This window comes from Galendromus occidentalis, unplaced genomic scaffold, assembly GCF_000255335.2.
Source record: "Galendromus occidentalis unplaced genomic scaffold, Mocc_1.1 scf7180000077484, whole genome shotgun sequence".
Taxonomy (NCBI): Eukaryota; Metazoa; Arthropoda; class Arachnida; order Mesostigmata; family Phytoseiidae; genus Galendromus; species Galendromus occidentalis.
The window spans coordinates 1,492,825-1,511,935 of NW_003805472.1; the positions used below are offsets into that span (position 1 = coordinate 1,492,825).

The 19,111-nt window shown below is 52.0% G+C and overlaps 3 protein-coding genes and 1 long non-coding RNA gene across 4 annotated transcripts; 2 read left to right on the top strand and 2 right to left on the bottom strand.

Annotated features, from left to right (window-relative positions):
• Positions 1-3,542: 3,542 nt before the first annotated feature.
• On the bottom strand, positions 3,543-6,531 carry LOC100901034 (solute carrier family 25 member 35). The gene is made up of 5 exons (XM_003745662.2): positions 6,239-6,531; positions 5,655-5,869; positions 4,862-5,086; positions 4,578-4,716; positions 3,543-4,424 (listed from the first exon to the last, which is right to left on the bottom strand). The coding sequence occupies exons 1-5, from the start codon at positions 6,396-6,398 to the stop codon at positions 4,180-4,182; spliced, it is 984 nt and encodes a 327-aa protein (XP_003745710.1). The 5' UTR covers positions 6,399-6,531; the 3' UTR covers positions 3,543-4,179.
• Positions 6,532-8,394: 1,863 nt separating this feature from the next.
• LOC100905784 (2-acylglycerol O-acyltransferase 2) lies at positions 8,395-10,888 on the top strand. The gene is made up of 4 exons (XM_003745531.1): positions 8,395-8,501; positions 9,554-9,783; positions 9,883-10,333; positions 10,413-10,888. The coding sequence occupies exons 1-4, from the start codon at positions 8,488-8,490 to the stop codon at positions 10,762-10,764; spliced, it is 1,047 nt and encodes a 348-aa protein (XP_003745579.1). The 5' UTR covers positions 8,395-8,487; the 3' UTR covers positions 10,765-10,888.
• A 2,941-nt stretch (positions 10,889-13,829) lies between these two features.
• LOC100901173 (serine hydrolase-like protein) lies at positions 13,830-15,477 on the bottom strand. Its single transcript, XM_018640401.1, has 6 exons — positions 15,380-15,477; positions 14,929-15,070; positions 14,705-14,825; positions 14,375-14,567; positions 14,120-14,258; positions 13,830-14,007 (listed from the first exon to the last, which is right to left on the bottom strand). The coding sequence occupies exons 2-6, from the start codon at positions 14,997-14,999 to the stop codon at positions 13,830-13,832; spliced, it is 702 nt and encodes a 233-aa protein (XP_018495917.1). The 5' UTR covers positions 15,000-15,070; positions 15,380-15,477.
• Positions 15,478-17,754: 2,277 nt separating this feature from the next.
• On the top strand, positions 17,755-18,507 carry LOC100905932 (uncharacterized). The gene is made up of 2 exons (XR_145570.1): positions 17,755-18,005; positions 18,310-18,507. It is a non-coding gene; the product is annotated as an uncharacterized LOC100905932 (long non-coding RNA).
• The last annotated feature ends 604 nt before the right edge of the window (positions 18,508-19,111 follow it).

Consider the following 19,111-nt stretch of genomic DNA (forward strand, 5'->3'; position numbering starts at 1 on the left):
GACGCATTTGCTGACCGGCCGAGGTGATATCCCTCCGCACCTCAGGCATCCTCGTTTCCTCCCCTCCGATTCCGAGTTCCCATCATCAGTCTTTGAGGCCTCTCTCGGTCCAGTGAGAAGTGAGTCTCATGGAATTCTCGTGTTCGATATGGAAGCTCGGTATGAGCTCTCCCGGAATGGCACTGGATGGCTATCTGCCTACTGCGAAGCCTCGCGGTGACACGAATCAATTTCCTCGAGCTAAGGAATCACCAAGCTTCTCATAACTTTCCCCGCTCAATCCAATCGACGATCTGACGATGAACAGAAGCGAATAATCGATGACCGAGTCATTTTCAGCGCAGCGATAACGAATGCGTGATGCCCGACACGAGCGCTGAAGCGGTCTCCAATCAGCGGTCGTTATGACGAACGCGTCTGAAAACTTCACGAAATTGATCTTGGCTTTCACGGTGAGCTCGGTCTCCGTGGCCGAGCGAACTATGCCCCAAGCGGGTCTGGAGACTGAAGCTGGAACTTTCACCAAATGTAATCCCGGTACTCGGACGGATCTGATGGATCCGGAGCGAATTTCGCATCTCAACTTCAACAGCGCCACCACAGTTTGTCAATCGAGAAAATGTCTCGGTAGCGATATCCTCAACTGTAAAGTTGACGGATGGACGGATGCTGGGAAGCCGCACGTGGCGTGTTACACCGATTTCCTTCCTCGGGGCTACAAGTTCCTCTATACCCAAGTGTACTGCAGGTACGAGCAGGGATGTGTCGTGACAAATTCGTGCAGAGTCGAGTACAAACTGGTGGAATCTTCTGGCAAAAAAATCACGATGATGATGATTTCATTCCGGGAGGGACGGGTGCTTTCGGTGGTATAATGTGGTGGCTGCTCATATGCATATGTTTGTCGAGCTTTCTCGCGAACAAAGGTTTTCCGAACGCGACGATTGGTCCCAGTCATGGATTCACCTACCACCCATACGCAGGATACGGCTATAGCGGCCAGGGCTTCGGTGGCCAAGGTGGCTTCGGACGTGGTTTCGGCGGTATTGGGAGGGGGATCGGTGGTTACGGAGGCGGAGGCCCCGTCCATCTGTGAGAACCCTGGAGATCGATTCGGACTAACAATCAATTTACGCTAAATAATTCTCAATCTCGTCAATACTCGTGATTCATCCCAGGAACGTGCTTGTTCCCGCCCCGATTGCAGAAGCCCGCTGAACAGCAGCATATCGCCCGGCCATACCATATTATGCCGAAAGAGACGAGCATCTTGTCGATGCATCACGTGAGACGTTCGGTCTTCAAGAACTGCAGCAGTAGAAGGAAAGCCTCAGTACTGGCCGATCCCCCGGATGAGCTCTGAGACCCGTCCCCCCCCGTCGAGCGGGACGTCTTGCGCATTGAACGCCTTCACGGAACAAATGAGCCCTCCGAAGAAACGCGACATCCCGGCGCTACCACACCGTTGATTTGAGCTTTATTTCCTACCACAAAATACGTCATTCCGGCGTTCGACTCCAGTCGCTCGTGGACGTTCCGCGTCCGTAAAAGTAGACTACAAAGCGAATGAGTTGAAAAAAATTATACGTAGAAACACAAGACATATAGCGGAGCTCTCGGCCTCTCATCGGTCTCTCAGAGCCAGATTCCACATCCTGTCGATCACGCGAGCCATGTTCCCGGGGCTCATTCGTCCGAAGTGTTTTAGGAAGATCTCCTCTATCTCCCCATCTTCCGAGGTATCTCCGACGGCACGTTCCGAGAGTACACCTAGATAAAGCGTTGGAATCTCCAGGGTCGATGACATAAATGAAGGGCATCGAAGAACCATAATTCAATTGAGTCGGATCACTGATGTCTGTCACCGGCATTTGGGCCTGAATACTCACGATTTCGACGATCCTTCGCCTCGCGTTTTGTTCGACTGGTTTCCTCATGAGTCGGTCTCCCCTCAGACAATCCGAAAACCTGATGAATGACACTACCATGAGAATGCGATGACCGGCCGCCAGCCGGGAGAATCGATCTCAGTCTTGAACGACGCATCCAACAAAATGCACGATACTGATCAGCAGACCCATCTGTCTTGGATCGTGCAGGATACCGACCGGACTGACCTCGAAGCGCAAACGACTTCCGAATTCAGTGAAGATGTGAGCACTGCTGGGGTCGATTTGTTCCGAGTCATCTTTCGCAGCGTCCAATCTCAGACCAGGGAAGAGTCGAGAGGTTTTACCTCCTGTCTGTTCCTCGGCGATATCCCCCGTGTGTTCATCCGATTGGCACAAAGACTTAGGAAAAATCGCAAACAAAGCACTGACAGTGAACCAGATCACCAGGCTCCTCTGGAATTCGACGAGGGTGGCTCAGAATCGATCGAAACTTCCATTCGTTTCTCCTGATTCTGCCTATGGAAGAAGAATGCGGGAAGAAGGACCTACTTGACTACGTGCGGGGAACATTTCGATTGCTAGGATCCAGCTCATCCAATTTCGCGATCGTCCAAACCTCGGATAACTCCGACCCCGGTTCTTCGAGCCCCAAAAGTAATCATGGAACGCCGAAGAAGGAGGGAAAATATCATATGGGACGTGGAGTTTCCTAAACGTGGAAGGAACGAAAATATGCCGCCTCGCTTGTGGTGGTACTGGAGGGCTCCGCGGGAGCAGGAAAGTCACCCATCTTCCATTCACGAAGCCAGAACAGCTCCACTCTCGCTTCATAAAGTCTCAAGTCATAAGTTCTGCCATATCGATTCCAGAAGCGATTTTGTCAATGGCTACGGCCCAGATATCGTCGGCATGGCGAAACTGATCTCAGATCCCCTCCGATTTCCTCCGATGCTCAGCCCTCCGGGAAACGAGCGGCAAGATTCAGTTTGTCTTCAGAGCAATTAGCTTCCCTATTAAAGATGAAGGGAATGGGGAGTCGAGTGTATTCGCTCTTCCGATTTCAGCTCAAGACAGGAGGCTGGCTCTGAAATTCTGTCCAATATTCCAGAACGAAACGAGTCCCGATCTCATGGGCGATTTCCATATAGTATCTACCCGGCTTTCCGAATTGAGCTTCCGAGGGAGTCCCGCGTTCAGCGGGCTGGACAGGGTCTTCCCGAGCTTGAGCCCAGGGGAGGGAGCTCATCGTACTTTGTTTCGAAAAGTTAGAGTTCACGGGAGGCCGTGAGGTTACGCTCGCGAGGAACGCCGGAGAGACTCGCTCAGCTCCTTGGTGGCTTTCGACTCATCCTCCGGTGCGAGGATGCCGCGATGCAGCATGTTTTCAGCTGCATCAGTCTAATGGTTCCCTGCTCCTGCGGATCAAGGCGGAGAAGAATCTCGAACGGACGCTAAATCGAGTGCATATTCTCAAGGTGAGTGAAAGCGAGGAGAAACTATTCAGGTATCTTTTTTTATTGATAAGAAGACTCCGCCATCATCCAGGCATTTCATCGACGGGCTCATGCTGATAAGTAGTGTTCGCAGCAAAGGGTCGCTTTCTTTGGGTGCGCCGTCCTCCCGAAAAAGACAATGCCTGGGATTCCGATAAGGATAGGAGCAAGCCCGGAATATCCGTACGACCGACGGTCAACAGAAACAGTTTGAGAACAATCTAGGTCATCTTGCTGACCCCACATGAGTCTATGAGGAGGGTTGGAAGTTGCAGTTGAGCAATGATGCCTCATGTGGGCAGCACTCTTCCTGATAAATCGAGTGAATTGAACGACGAGAGAACGCCTCTCCGGGCACCTTTGGTGGGCGGAAGGTTCTCAATTCTCGAGTCACCGGCTGATTCGAGAACATTGATTGAAGCATTATTATAATGTACATATACATATAGGTTTGCCGATGAATGAACTGATGGAGCTGACGGAGAAAGTCAGACAGTTTTCAGACGAGTCATCGTCATCGAGGGTCGGCCATCCATGGCAGCCAAAAAACACTTCCCCACAAGTGGTATGCTCTATACAATGAGCTCTTCTGAGCAGATCACAGTCACACAAGAGTTTTTCCTATGAAAACCACTAGAAGCTACCGCTCTCGTTTTCGAACGTAGAGGAGGAACTGAACCTTCGTTCGGCTTTTAAAAAACCTTTGGCTACAAAACGCTATCTACCTAAGACACTGTGCGTGGTCGTGAGCTCGACGTTCGGAAGATAAGAGATTATCACTGCCGTTGCTCCTGTCAAGCGGTCAGTTCCGCAGATTGTCCGGGCAGGGCGATGATTTTCGTTGCCGAGGTCGGAGGAGCACCTCGCTCGCTTAAGCGCTCCTCGTTGATGTCCTTCAGCGCCTGCCAGAGCATCAGCGTTATGACAGTGTGGGGTGCGCAGCGTGAGATCGCGGCTGAAACCCCTTTGTAGAAACCGAGCAGTCCTTCCGAGCGGAAGATTTTCCCGAAACAGTCCAGGACTCCATCGTAGTACATCCCTGCAAGCGAACCGGATACGCTTCACACAGGATCTCGACGAGGGAGACTCAAGCTCTTATCTCTCTGGAATATCTCTGTGATCGGATAGCGAATTCCGCGCTGCATTAGTTGGCGCTCACGGAATTGACACGGAGCTCTAAATAGTGTCCTACCTTTTTTCGTACTCCGATCGATGCCTTGGTTATAGAGACGAGTGCATACTACGTCGAAAGGGGTCATGATGACGCAGAGCATGCTCCCGCTGACGAGCGAGGCCAAGAATGTCGCCATCATCGAGTACTCTTGAAGCGCCTGGAAGCGAAACACGAAATGATTCTCTGGCGAGCGATCTGATCTGCGTACGCCCAGGTTCCCGGAAATCATAGAATTGAGGTCTGCGTGACTTTCTCGCGGCAAGCGAACGAATGCGAGCCGGGCGGGCATCAACAGGTCATACCGGAAAGCGTTCTAGAAGTAGGCTGCGAGCTTTGCTGAAGGTGCTGAGCTGTACCGAGCTTCCGGCGCTCACTCTCAGCGTGGCAGCGCTGGCGCCCCGCCAGAGACCTCGGAGACCGCCGTTACTCCAAGCTGTTGCCACAGCGTCAGACATGGACACGTGACGATGTTGGAAGCCGACTGCTATGGCTTGGATCCGTGTCGAAGATTGCAATTGAGTCTTGATCTGAAATCATTTTTCTCATGAAACGATAGGATCGAACATCCGTCTGGGCTCATGGTCGAGCTCCGTCTTTTGTCCAGAGCAGCAACAACTCAGCGGAGTTGTTTACGCTTATCGGCGAACGGCTATCTACTGCTGCCGCTATCGTGGCGATTGTCGGTCTCGACGTGATCTAAGGAATCTAAGCGATAAGATCGCGAGATAATCTCGACGCGTTGACGAGGCGGATTTGGATCGCACGGGAGCGGGATTCAGCCGGCAACACAGCTGTCACACCGCGGTCAACTCGACCGGTGTCCCCGATCGAGACCGGAGGAGTTCTACTCTCTGATGTCCAGATGAGAGGATATCGACTCGCTCAGGGGGAGTTGCCGACGGAGGATTAGCCCCCATCGAGACTGGGCCGATATGGCCGATCGAATGGATTGACCGATTAAGCGGGTCCGAATAACATGGACAGTATATGACCGGGACCATTGAAACGGGTTGACCGAATATTTGGATGGCCGATTGAGCCGGCTCCACTGTATGAGGAGTCATCTACGGGCTGATTCCATCCGGATATACTAACCATGTACAGTGGACTCGCTAAGAATGCGCCAACGCTCCCTGCAGCAGCTCCGGCCAGAACGCTCCGCGGAAAATTCACCGAGCCGTCTTCATTCTTCGTCAGGTGTGAGTTCTCCATGAGTTGGAACGCCCCGAGTCGGAAGCCATTCTGACAGAACTGATAGCACATGGCGGGTGCCAGCCCGCTTTGAATTGCACGTACACCATCTCTGCTTCCTGGAAGGGTACATGCTCTAAGTTTTCTCGATCCAGAGGAACAGAAAATCCGATTCATGGCGGAGCGTCTAGACACCTAGACAGGGACAGATTCATGTACCAGCACTTTGGGGCTGAAGTTTGAACCGACAAGAGCTTTCTGTCGCTCGCGCTTTTCCCATCGACACCGTATCTAGGAACCTCAATGAAGTCGCAGCAGTTCGGAGCCGATCCGGAGATTCGCGGCACACAATGTCTCTTTCTTTGGAACCGGGGGTGGCAGTCCGGGGGTCAAGAATTCGGGGAGCACATCCAATTTTGCCTGACGAGATATCGAGTACTGCCATGGTCCGCGAAGCCGCTCTCCGAATCCTGGGCTTTCGAACTCACCGATCGTAAAGAGCGCATGGAAAACATTACGGTAGTGCACCGGATAACATCCTCGGGCTTGAAGTTCTCCTTGAAGCTGTATACGAGTTTTGGCCACTTCGAGCGGATTCGTAACCAGAACTGCTCCGCAGGACGACAGCCCACCGATCAAGAACTCCATCGATTCCAAGTCAGGAGATTCCGGAACACCGAAATTTCGAATTTCTTTGTGGCGCCCACACGGCGGAGCAACTCTCTGCAACTATGCAGATGCCCTCTTGTCCGCTTGATTCTCACATATATGTAGTAGAACCCTCGATGGGTAGGTTGGTCCTTGCCAGCGTTCGATTCACCGGTCGCGCTTTCCCTTCCTCTTGGCGAGGAAAAGCCCGCCAAAGTTCGAAGCACCATGCGAGAGCTGGAGTACATTCCCGTTGAATTCCTGCTTCCCCTCTCACTATGCAGCTCTCGCCGTCAGAGAACCTTTCTCTAGATCACTCAGGTCGAATGAAGACTCGATTTTTCTTATGCTCCATCATCTGGGCGCCGTCATAAAGTCCGAGAGGACATGGAATGTCTCCGATACGGTGGGCTCCGCTTCACGATCGATGTTCTTGATTTCAGTCCCCGGGCGAGATGATCCCCGTCGTACAACGGCGACAGGTCTCGCGGTCGAAATCGGGGAGCCGATGGAACCGCAGATGAAGAATCACGAGCTCAGCACGCTAAACCCTTCCGCCGCCAGACGCCGTTCCATTGCGGGCTCCTCGCGGAAAAAACTGGCTGCGGCCAACAGCTACGCACCAGACCCGACAGCCGAAGCAGAGTCACGGTCGCTGGGAACAGATACACTCCGCACTGTTCGCATCAACCATCGCCAGCGAGCATAAAGCATAAAGTGTCTGGATTAGGGGTGGAGGAAGCAACATCGCTCTCGTCGTATTTCCGATAACTCATTCGGCAACGAGATCATTCATTCAGCAAAATGTTTGATTCCCCGATTCAGATCATCGAGGGATCCGAGAGGCAAAAGCGGACGCGGACTGCAGTATTGCAGTCCTTGATGGCCCTTACGCTCCCATCAGTGAACCAGTGTTCTCAAGCTGGATCCGCGTTCGCGTCCTGGTGTCCGACGAAGATTTTCCCGCGGCGGGAGGGGATCCCGAGCGAGAGTGCTCGAGTTCGGAAACGAGCTCAGGAGTTCGGATTTCTCGGCTAGGCCTTTTATTCGGCTCACCTCATGCCGATGGACCCCGCTGCGTGAGCGTTTGAGGTCATCTTCCGCGGCGTCAAAAGCGCGTCATACCGTCTCACGCCGACGTTCAAGGCACTTGTTACATTGAAACGAGTTGCTGCTCGGGGACAGGTGCTTGATTACGGCGGTAAGGAGGAAAATAATCATGTGTCTCTGAAATCATCGGTCGTCGTAGGCAAACGACGTTGGTTCTGAAAGCCCCTATGTCCGATTCTGAGAGCTCAGCTTGAGTACTTCTGTTTGACAATCGAACTGCAGGACTCGTGCTGATCGCACCAGGTCCTCTCCGTCCCTCTTTCAAGATACTGTCGTGCGAAGCTCTATTTCTGAGCTGATCAATTATTATTGTATTATTGGATCGAGAGACGAGCAAAACTCCCCACCCCGTTCAGATCCCCGTTGGATCCCGTCAGACGCGTCCGCAGAGGGGCTATAGCCCCCTTCCAGATTGAGAGTTTGTATTACTAAGGTATAGGAGCGGGTCGCCACGTTGGAAATCAGCCCTATGCGAGGACCCGATCTAGCCCCTCCCCCCCCCCCACGAAGAAACCTGTGGACGCCACTGGATCCCGTGGATCCTCGCATTCCCGGCGAGTTTCTCAGTCGGCCTCGGTCGGACAAATTTCCTGAGTCTCTTCGGTGGCGAAACTCATGTTTTTTTTGTGGCGATCATCGTCCCCTACATGAAATCCGCAACGGCACAACATTCTCCTCGAATGAGTTTCGAATGCTCAAGTTGCGGATGATGGTTCTATCCCTAGCATTAGGAAAAATCTCAGCTCGCCCTTAGGCAGCTTTGAAAACTCGATCATGTAATAGGAAACATGTGATAACGGCTCGATTCACGGAGTCCGAGCGGTCATCCACCGATCTCTCGATTTTTGAGTTAGGAAAGAAACAGGTGTGCGTTCGCGTCAGTCGCGAGCGGCAATTCGAACAAGTCTCTCACGCCGTGTGTCGGCAGTCTCGGCCGCCTTCTGGTTCCTCGAAAGCCGGTGAAGTCGAAAGAATCGCCATGGATAAATCCTTGTGAGTTTATTTAATTTTTTCCTAACCGGCTGCCGCGCTCTAGTCCACGAATGACCCCGGATGCCTCGTTCCGGGAAACCAGTCCCGGGACAGGAACGTTTTCTCGAATCATGCTTGCCCGGGGAACTAGTTCTCGGTTGTATTTGGGCATTGCCGGTAACGAATGCTCTTGCGTGATCGGTGACCCACTGGAAAAAGTCCTCTCAATCTCCCCCAAGCGTCGCCATTGGGATCCCAAGTGATCGCGTTGGATTTTCGACCGAGTGACACCTGGACCACGGACGACAAAATCACACGCTAACTAGGCGCTGTCGATTAAAGTCGGAAGGCTTGCCTCGCCCCACCGGATCATCATCATTCAGGACCGATGAAGAAAATTTATTCGGTGCGCAGGAAATGCGACAGAATCCGGCGGAAGAACAGACCAGGAAAGCGTCGGCACTCGAGACCAATGGCAAAAAATGATCCTGTGTATTTCCTTACCCCGAGCGGTCTCAGCAGGGCCATGAGAGGGGACACCTCTGGGATGAGAAGGCGTTTGCCGTTCACTTTATCATCCCGATTCCGGTAGAGATTGTCTTTCGCTCGAGAGGTCTCCACTCATTCAGCGGCTCCGATGTGTTTTACCTATTTTGAGCACGAGCCATTGTCCCGGATTTTTGCGTTTGAGCAAGCTGCTTTGAGCACAATGTGCTTTCGCGCTCGTCCGGAGTCCCCTCTAAATTTTCTTGAGAACCTTGCGTGAATAGTCCCCAGAAGAGTATTCGGAATCGTTATCGATCAGTGAGAGGTTGAAGCTACTGATTCTACTTATTCCGGTTCCGCGAAAAGTTTCCTGTGGTAAGTTGATCACTGATCCGATTCCTCGGGAATTTCGCACCCACCTCGCGTAAAACATGGTTAGGTTAGGTAGGCATCGAAATTTCCCCGCCGGGACCGGCGTTTTCGAGAAGGCCGGGGGCCGCACTCGAGAAAACACTAAAAACTCGTCGCGCTTTAAGAGACAGCTCGTGAGCGTCGGAAGAATGCGAATGAGCTCGACGTTCTTTCAGCGTGGACATGGTTTCGTCACTGGGGATTGAATTGGCCCCTCTGAAGCTGCCATTGGAACGAAGACTGCAGACCTTGGCCGCAATCTACTTCTCGTTTTCGTTCTTCGGCTTCGGCCTTCTGTCGATCTCACTATGCGTGTACATCTTGTTCTACGCGAGCGTCGTGCCTCGAGTACTACTGTTCGTATACCTGGTGTGGTACATATGGGACATGAACTCCTGCATAAGAGGTGAGTTCTTCATTGATTTCGAAACACAGGATGTCGGGGACCGTACGACCGATACGAGCTCTTGTCCCATTTATTCTCATCGAATTGTCCGTTCATCAGGCGGTCGCCGAAGTAATTGGGTAAGGTCGTGGACGATCTGGCGTTGGTTCCGAGATTTCTTCCCCATCCATCTGGTCAAAACCGCAGACTTGGATCCCGAACAAAACTACATTTTCGGATACCATCCTCATGGCATCACCTCTGCTGGAGCCTTCAGCAATTTCGCCACGGAAGCGACGGGTTTCTCTGAGAAGTTCCCCGGAATCGTTCCTCATTTGCTCACATTGGAGGGCCAGTTCTTCTTCCCGCTCCATCGAGAATTGGTTCTGGCTTGCGGCCTCAGCTCGGTGTCGAGGGAATCGATCATCAACCTCTTGAACTACAAGGGCAAAGGGAACGCGGCCATCATCGTGATCGGAGGAGCACAAGAAGCCTTGGACGCGGTTCCTGAAACGTATCGCTTAAATCTGAACTCTCGCCGAGGCTTTGTTCGCATGGCGATTCAGAATGGGTGAGTGGATTCCATGCACGAGACGTTTGGGCCCCGGGAATTCTCATCCAGAATCTCTTGACGGTTTCCTTGATTCCAGCGCTCAACTCGTCCCGGTGTTCTCGTTTGGTGAGAACGACATCTTCTACCAAAGCCCCAGCGACTCTGAGTCGACCGTGCGCAAGATCCAAGTAGCCTTAACTAGAATGCTGGGATTTTCACCTCCAATTTTCCACGGACGCGGCGTTTTCCAGTACACGTGGGGCTTCATACCGTTCCGGAAACCGATATATACGGTGATCGGTGCTCCGATCCATGTGAAGAAGAACGCCGACCCATCGATCGAGGAAATCCAGGACTTACACAAAAAGTACATCCAAGCACTACGAAGTCTCTTCGAGACTCACAAGAAATCTTTCGGAGCGGAGAACATCGACCTAGAGATTCATTAGACTCGGAATCTAATGATCCGGGATGCGCTTCCATCGAGGACTCAATCCTTGATGGCGGAACTGAGGAGCATGTCCGAAGAAATTTTTTAACCTTTATGTAAATAAATAACTTGACGGTGAAATTCTTCGCCCTGTGTTCCATCTTGGGCGGGGAAGCGACTCGAAGGGGGGGGGGGTGATTGACGCAAGTCCCAGATCCAGTCCGGGGTCTTCGTTCTATATAATATATCAGAGTTTTGTCTCGTCGCTGAGAGGGGGAATGATCCTCTCCATAGCGATGTGGGTGGCCCGGGCGTCGACATTCTACGCGAGTCGCTAATAGCCATAATTGTCGTTTGCAGTCATGAACATACGGACGGAGGCCATGACACGATATGTGGGCTGCTCTCGACCATGATCCATGTTCCGCTCGCAGACGTGTCCAGCTTGACAGAAGCATTTCCAGTATTGTCGAGCGATCGGGTGGTTTGATACGAAGCGCGAACGAGATTTTTAGCAACGCTGTCACCGTTTTCCCGACGCTGAGCTTCACCCCCGGATGGTTGGACTCCTAAACGAGGGAGCGCTCGAGCGGGCGAAGCCCTGCCCGCTGGACTCTCCATGAATAAGGGCTCGATGGTCGAGCCGTCGCCTCTGAGATCCGCAACTTCCGGGCACGATCAGCCCGAAACATCCCGGAACCTGTCTTCATTGATAATAATAATCCATCCGGGAGACCGCGGACTCGAAGCTCGGACTCTACTTGAGCGAGGCAGTGCGTCGCGCCGACGGACGTCAGCCCAATCATTGCACATCGTCGTTGTGGACGTCGTGACATAAGAGCATAATCCAGAGCTTCGTAGTGAGATCAAGTACCATTCAGCAAACGGAAATATGCCGTCCACGTCATCGGGAGCATTAAGTCTATGGGAACCCTACAGTCGCCTTGAAACGCCGTCCCTTCGAAAGGTCCGGCCGGCCGATCGGGAATTGCCGCCCCTCGAAAAGTGCCTCCCTGGGCAGAGCATACCACTGCCCCTTTCCCAGTCTGCACGCTTCTGGTTTCGGCATGAATTATTTTGAGAAAGCGTCGTTCCGGGCTTGATGACGCTGACCCCGCAGATCCAAGGCAAGCTCCTTAGCTCAGGATTTGCGATCAGGAACACTTTCTACGGCGTAAGGACCAATTTACCTCGCACCGCCGAGGCTATGGCCGCCCGAGGCGACTGCGACCGGAATATTCATTTGAGGTTTCTTCTCGGCCGAGGCATCTTTGTACCTTCCATGATCAAGAATCGCGAATCGAGGGGCGAAGAAGCAGATTTATTCTCGGGCAGTACTCGAGCTCGTCCCACGCCGGCGAGCCACACTCTAAAGTTTCCTTTCGGCCGATATTAGCCCCAGAGATTCAGTTATTCAGTGTTGCTCCAGTGAACGTCCCACTCTTTAATCGAACACGCGAAGGGACCCATCGGCGTGTGGCATTCAGCTCTTCTCTTGTATGCCTTTCGGAACTCACTCGATCGAACATGCTTCATAGAAACCTGCATCTCGGGGCTGGTCAAAAAAACCTTATACCTTCCGAGTAATCTCCCCCGTCGGACACTAGTCGAGGAACTGCCCTCCCGAACTTCCAAGACTTACGTCGCTTCCCAGTTTAACAAGCCTCGAACGAGCCGTCTCGTGATGACTTGGAGAAAAACCAAGTCCGACTACTGTCATTATTATAATCACGAGAATAAGCGTCACCCGTCTTCAAGAAAATCCTCATAGCCTCTGGATACTCAGGGAACATGGGGTCTTGACGCATATGACAAGGCTGCGAGCTCACTCTTCGGCTCAGAATCACGAACTTTGATCCAGGGGTGTACTTCTCCGAACACAATCAGTGATTCCACATTCAGGTTCTGTACAGTAAACTCCACTCGGTGGGATCCTCCACTCAATGGGATCGCTTCCGGAGAGTCCCGATCAATGGGGTTCCATTGATTCCGGCTCCGGATAGCCGGGTCCTCCGCTCATTTGGGCCGGAATGGCCCGGCAGCTCCCTCCGTCCTCCTTTTCCGGTCGAGAACGATCATTCCTCCGACAGCATTCTACAGGGCAGACATCTCGCAAATTTCAATAATTCCAGCACTCATGGGAGGCTCAGGAGGAGCCTACCGATGAGATTCCATTGAGGGAACATGAGTGAGTCATCATGGGAATATTTTCGGGGTTCAGATTCGATTTTCCCGAGGGATGCGGAATCACCTGATCCACCTGGCATTTGAGTCTCAGAGTCAATTTATTGCTAATTCAATGCTGAGGAGTCTGTTTCCGGAACAAAAATCCCCAAGCCAATCATGGATCGAGTAAAAAATCGGCTAGTTTGTCAGAAACCTTCCCGGGCTCGTTCATATGAACGTGGTGTGTCGCATTTGGCACGGCGGCGATTTCGAAAGAAGCCAGATGGGTCGGGGCGTGATCAGCGAGGATCTCGTAGGTTTCCTGTGTGGATGACAAACAATATCGAGAAGAATTTCCCTTTCGTGATACTACTATGGGATGCTTCGGATCTGATCCGACGCAATTCGGCTTCTAGAACTCTCTCGAATATTGATGATCTCCCACCTCAAAATGCTTCACGCCGCGATCTGGCTTCAGGAATAGCATGCGAGATTTTCGTTCGAAGCGCTCGAGGTAAAGAGGCAATTTCAAGGGTCCTGACATTTCGGGGAAAAATGCCCGCGAGTTCGGGTCCCGATTCAAGACGAACCTGGAAGAAATACCGGGTATTCGGGGTCTGAGAACGATTCTCCCCGGCGAAGGAAGGTGGCGACTCGGCTCTGGAATCCGTCGAGATGCGAGATCGGTAGCTTATCACTCGTTCACCTACTTTCCGCCTGAAGTCGGTGTGGACCCTCGCGCCAACAGAAGCAGAGCATTCTCTTCGTTGGTCGACCCCTCGGGAGAATCAGGATAGACCAAGGATGCGAAACGTCGGGCCTCCGAGAAGAATGAAATCAGTTCAAACTCGATTCGCCTCTTTTTTCTCGTAGCTTGAAAATAATAGTTCCGTGTGCTATAAGCTGCTCGGCTGCGCATCATACCGCTTGGAAATATTCTTCCATCGTGTATTCTTTCGGTTTGGGGAGACCCATTTCGAGATACTCAGAGGCAAACTTCTCGAATAAGGAATGGGAGCTCTCGATCGTCATTTCGAATGAGTAGGTGGGATGCCAGTAGGGGAAAGTGGCGTCCAACGCAGCCAGTTTCCGGACCCTGTAACGAAGAAACGATTGACGAAACCTTTCCTCGGTGTGACTAAACGCTCGACAGATTTTCTCATTGGAATGGTAAATCACGGGCTGTTTTCCCTGAGACAAGAGTTCACCTTTCCGGATGGAGAAACGCCGTATAGAATCCCATGCCACCACCCATGGAATGTCCTAGTAACGAGAACTCGTTCCATTCTAGGAACTTCGCTGTCGTCAATATGTCAATGGCGTACGTGTGCTGAGAGTATATTGAGCCTGGATGAATTATCGACATAGAGTGTGAAGAATCAAGGGGCAAGTGTCAAAAACAGCTCGACTCCATGCGTCCTATCGCAACGGATTCCGGTGAGAAAGCCGTACAAAACCTTTACCGGGTGGTAAATGTGAAGACAGTCCATGACCAGAAAAATCGAGGGAGGTCACGCATACGCCTTCCTTGAGGAATCGATGAAGACCGTTCTTTGCATCGAGCATCAGGGGGTCGAAAGAATTTGCGTTATCTTGCCAGCCATGGACGGCTATTATCCGACGACTTGGATGAGACTTCTCTGGATCACCCCAAACCTTGAAGTTTGGACGCTCGTCACCATGAGATCAGCTTCTTCAATTATTATTATATCAACATTTTATATTTATATCTATAATTCAGAAATGTAATTTTCGGTGCAGAAAGTCATGATTCCGCGCATGGATCAACTCACTTTCGCGGCAAGATTCCCGTGGCAGACAGGTATCCGTATCTCTCTCGATTCGACGTGAATCGCCATACGATTCACGGTGTTTGACATTTGTCTCGAGGAGCGGCGACTTGAAAGGATCCATCTATGCGAAGAGAGTCACGTATGAATGATCTGGTGCGGTGTATCGGACAGGCGAATTCTCCACCTGATCGCTGCGGGTTCGATTTGTAACTCATCGGACTAACCTCGACGCATTCATCAATCTCTCGATAGAACCACTCAGGCCCGAAACATTTCGGAGCCGGAGAAGTTCCATACCTCTAGGAGGGAGTCAGAGATAAGGCAGCGCGTGGTCGTCTCGATGGGCGTCCAGGGTCGGACGGGTTTCTTGAAATTGAACGGAGTTAGTGTCTCTTTATCGCGTGAGGCGCGCGGACGGGATGTGACGAGCGGCCCGGAGCTATGGTGAACTGCCGATTCCAGTGCCGGCACCAGCATCGAGCTCAAAATGGTCACAGTCGTTCCGGGCAAAGAAAGTCAAATCGATTCAGCGAGTCCACAGTCAATAGTTGCGTTCAGGTCATCTCCGAAACCTGGATTCATGAATGATCCGATCCGGATCGCAGCCTCGCCGCTCTCCCGTGACACATTATTCCGCCAGGGAACCTGTTGGAGAGCTCCCTCATCAAAACTTACTTCATGAGCTATGCTTGATGGGTGCTATATTCGTTTCATCGGCCCTCTGAGGGAGTCTCCTGTCTATGAGATGAGCGCACGAAACCTGATGAAGCAGTGTCGTGAGAAAATGGGAGAGAGGAAGCTAAGAGAGGAGGACGCCTCATTCGAAAGCAGCGCGCCATTCCGCGCATGTTTCATTCCTAGAACATCGCCTTGAAATTTCCTCAGTGATGTACGAGAGGCCTTCAACCCCTGGGTCCCGGATTCCGAAAGCAGTCTCGGATCTCTTCTCACCGAGAGGCTGCAATTTCCCGAATGTCCCGTGAATAAAGCCGATCATGCATTCCTGAAAAGATAGCTAAGAAATCGCATCTCTTCATAATACTGTCTCAATGTCTGAAAGGCTGAAGGTCAAGGGCCTGGGAAAATCACCGCCGCAGACTGGGTGAAAATGCCGGACGAGCTCGGAAAAGCGATCGTCTACCCTTGATGCACCTAGATCCCTTTTTATGCTCCCGGAGATCGGCCTGCACCGTCACAAACGATCAGGGAGCGGCGACGAGTACAGAAACAATAGCGTCCTCGCCATGCGCTTCATCAAACAAATGTTTTCGTTCTTGTGAAAAATTTACCCAGACACCCACAAGTCAGCCTCTATTTTCGACTCATTGTTTTCCTCGTCTTGTTCCAAACTCGGCCTACACCCATTCGTGGACTGGTGTTAACCCTCCATCATCAGTTTTGCATGCTTGAAACCGTGAGGTCACATGAGGTTCGGTGAAAGGTGGAAGCGACTGGAGTACCTACATGAAGGATGAGTAATCATGAGCCTATCCCTGACGGACGCATGGATCAAAGGCTTGATCGGGACGGGGGTGACTCCGAGCGTCTTGCGAGGAAAGAGCATCGGCATCGTTCTCGGCACGACACCGAATATTCCTCGACATACCTGATTTCCGAGCCTCAATCCGAATTCGGCGAGAGGTCTCCACGGACCTTGCTCGCCCGCTGGTAGCGTCCGACTCAGGTTCGGGACGAGGTGTCAACGCCGCCACGTGACCTAAGTTAGGTCCCTGCTTAGGTAGACGGTGAACGAGATAAACGGCACCACAGGCATTGAACAGTCAAAAATTGCGATTCGTTGATTACAGGCCACCTGGATTCTTGTTTGCGCCCCGAAGGAGTTGTGGTTGAACTCCGATCGTCAATTACCCCGATGAATCGTACAGAAAATATTTGAGCTCAGTACACGGAGTTCGGGCTCTTCGCGATAATCAGAGACAGCGCTGATTGATTCCAACCATGATTGCGATATGTGGCCCTTCCCGCTGCATAAAGTCATGGAGCGGTCGGGCCAGCCTCTTCCAGTCGAGAAGGCTCGGCTCCCGATGGAGACATCAAAGAACAAATATCGGCCAAGAAAATTCTCTCACAGTCCATAACATACAAACTCAATACGAATGGCCTGCACGGATACCAAGCGAAGGGACTCCTCCCATCTTATTGCACAAGGGTTTCATAAGAGCCGAAGCACTTGACTCGAATCGAGCAAGAGTTGGTCCGGAAGCGAGGCATCATCAGCATCGGGCGTCAGTCGAAAGTTCAGAAAACAAGTATTTCGAACAAATTTGAGTAGACTGTGGTCCGATAGGGTGAGGTGTAAGGCAAGGCGGCGAAAGAGATCCAGTCTAGACAAGGAACATGTCTTCGACCGGATTTCGAGACAGATTTCGCGGGAGGGATTCAATCTATTGTGATCGGCTTCTCCCTTGAGAGATGCGTCCCGTGATCCCAAACCTATGGGATCGATCACCAAACTTCTTTCAATCTCCAATGTCTCATTAGATCAGAGAGGGCTCCCGCTTCGAACGAACCCAACTCCAGGTGTGGCATTATGAAGAGGAAAGCGCCAGGCACCCGGCAGCGGTCATCGCGCGCATTTTGCAGCGGAAATCCGACTCGAGCGCCAGGGGCAGGACCGGGGGCGCGTAAGCCGTTTCTCCTGGAGCAAGGGTCGCAAGTGACGCGCCCGGCGATCCCATTCCGATGTGTCGCCAGTGGACGTCAGAGTCGATCACGACAACAGTCGAGAAATCACTCCTCGGACACCAAGCTGCTCCGGCGACGATGTCAGGGATAAGGATTAAGGGAGTCTGCAGCGAAAGGTCGCACCCGCGTGTCCATTTGTCTGCCTGTCGATCCCGGTGAGCTCATCGGCAGCGAGAAGTTACCGTCCGCGGCCTCCACAGATTAGTTCGATCCAAGGTGCGTATCGAACGGAATATTGATGAAATTGATAAACATATCAAGACACGCCGGACACGAAATCGATTTGCGCTCGGGCAGAAGTCACGGACTTTTCATACTGTCAATGACTACTTAAGCAGCTTGACGAATCCGGGAGGAGTGGATAGATCCTGACCGAGAGACGGAGCATCGAAGACGCAGTCCCGTTCGCCACTCAGCACCGCAGACACCATGAAGACGAGTTCTGTACTTTTGGCGATTTTTCTGCCGATCCTCTTGATCTCGCAGAGTGTCGCCTATTATCTTGGTCACATGTGCGTGCCCGTCGACCCGATGTATTGCGCGGCGAGCGGTGGTCGCCTCGTTTGGGAAGGACCCTGCCAGACATGCCTGTACAGTAAGTGTGAGCCTCGAGCTCGGATTACTTGAAATTCGGTCCGGGTACATGCAGTGAAATCGCGAGCTCATCTTTCGTGCCAACTACCATGGAGTGACGAGAGAACGGCATAAACCATATTGCGTTCGGAAGACGAACAGGGAACTATGTCTGGAATTTCGGACTCTGTGATCTTTGACTTCGCTCGGAAGTTTGGAATCGAGAGCCACGAAGCGGGAAAAATCACCGAATGGTTGAAGGCTTCCCTCCGAGCCCCTATCGCTCGCCTGCAAAGATGTTCATGTCGACTATTCGGAAATTCCAGATTCGGATTGCCCGCCGCTGGCTTGCCGTCCCGAATGCTACGAAGACTTGAATGTTCCATGGGCTCCGTTGGGTGCGTGCCCACATTGCGTATGCTGAAAGAGAAGGATTTGAACATGGATGAGGAGAAAACCGATCGGACATCAGCGAGCCCCACTTGTGAATCGAGGCGTATAAATAGAAATAAACTTTGTAAGCAGTACGAAATTTTGGACGCCTGGAAGAGACTGTCTGATGAAACTGATCGCCCCCGCCCCTCAATTCCGGATCCCCATGAGGACGAAAGACCGGTACGGGATTCCTGGCGTTCCTTCTCGATTTGGATTCTTCCACGGGAATATCGGAGCATCGGATTCCCTGTACGCTTGCATTTGTGTCGGCTCAAAGATATCTTATACACGTAGAATACGCCGCTATTGGAATCGGCCATCGATTTTTGATGTTGTGTTTTCCGCCGAACAGACCACCCTCTTTCCCCCCTAGTCGGTAACTACGAATTCGAAGTTTGTCGCGTTGCGCGGGAGAGGAACAGAAGTAATAAATCCTCAAACGCGGTGCAGAAGTTGAAACAGGACGCCGCGAGGAATCGCTCAGCGTCGTCGTCGCGGAGTAACTATCTATCTGATGCTGTTCGGCGGGACTCCACTCACAGTTTTAAGAGCGATTCTTGATTCGAGGACCTCTGGAGACTTTATGATCGAGATCCTGCCGATAACGTGCCTCACTCAAGGCTTATCGACGCGTCCGCTAACGTCATTGTATTCAAATGGAAGCAATTTACGTGGGCGCGACACTTCTTTCAG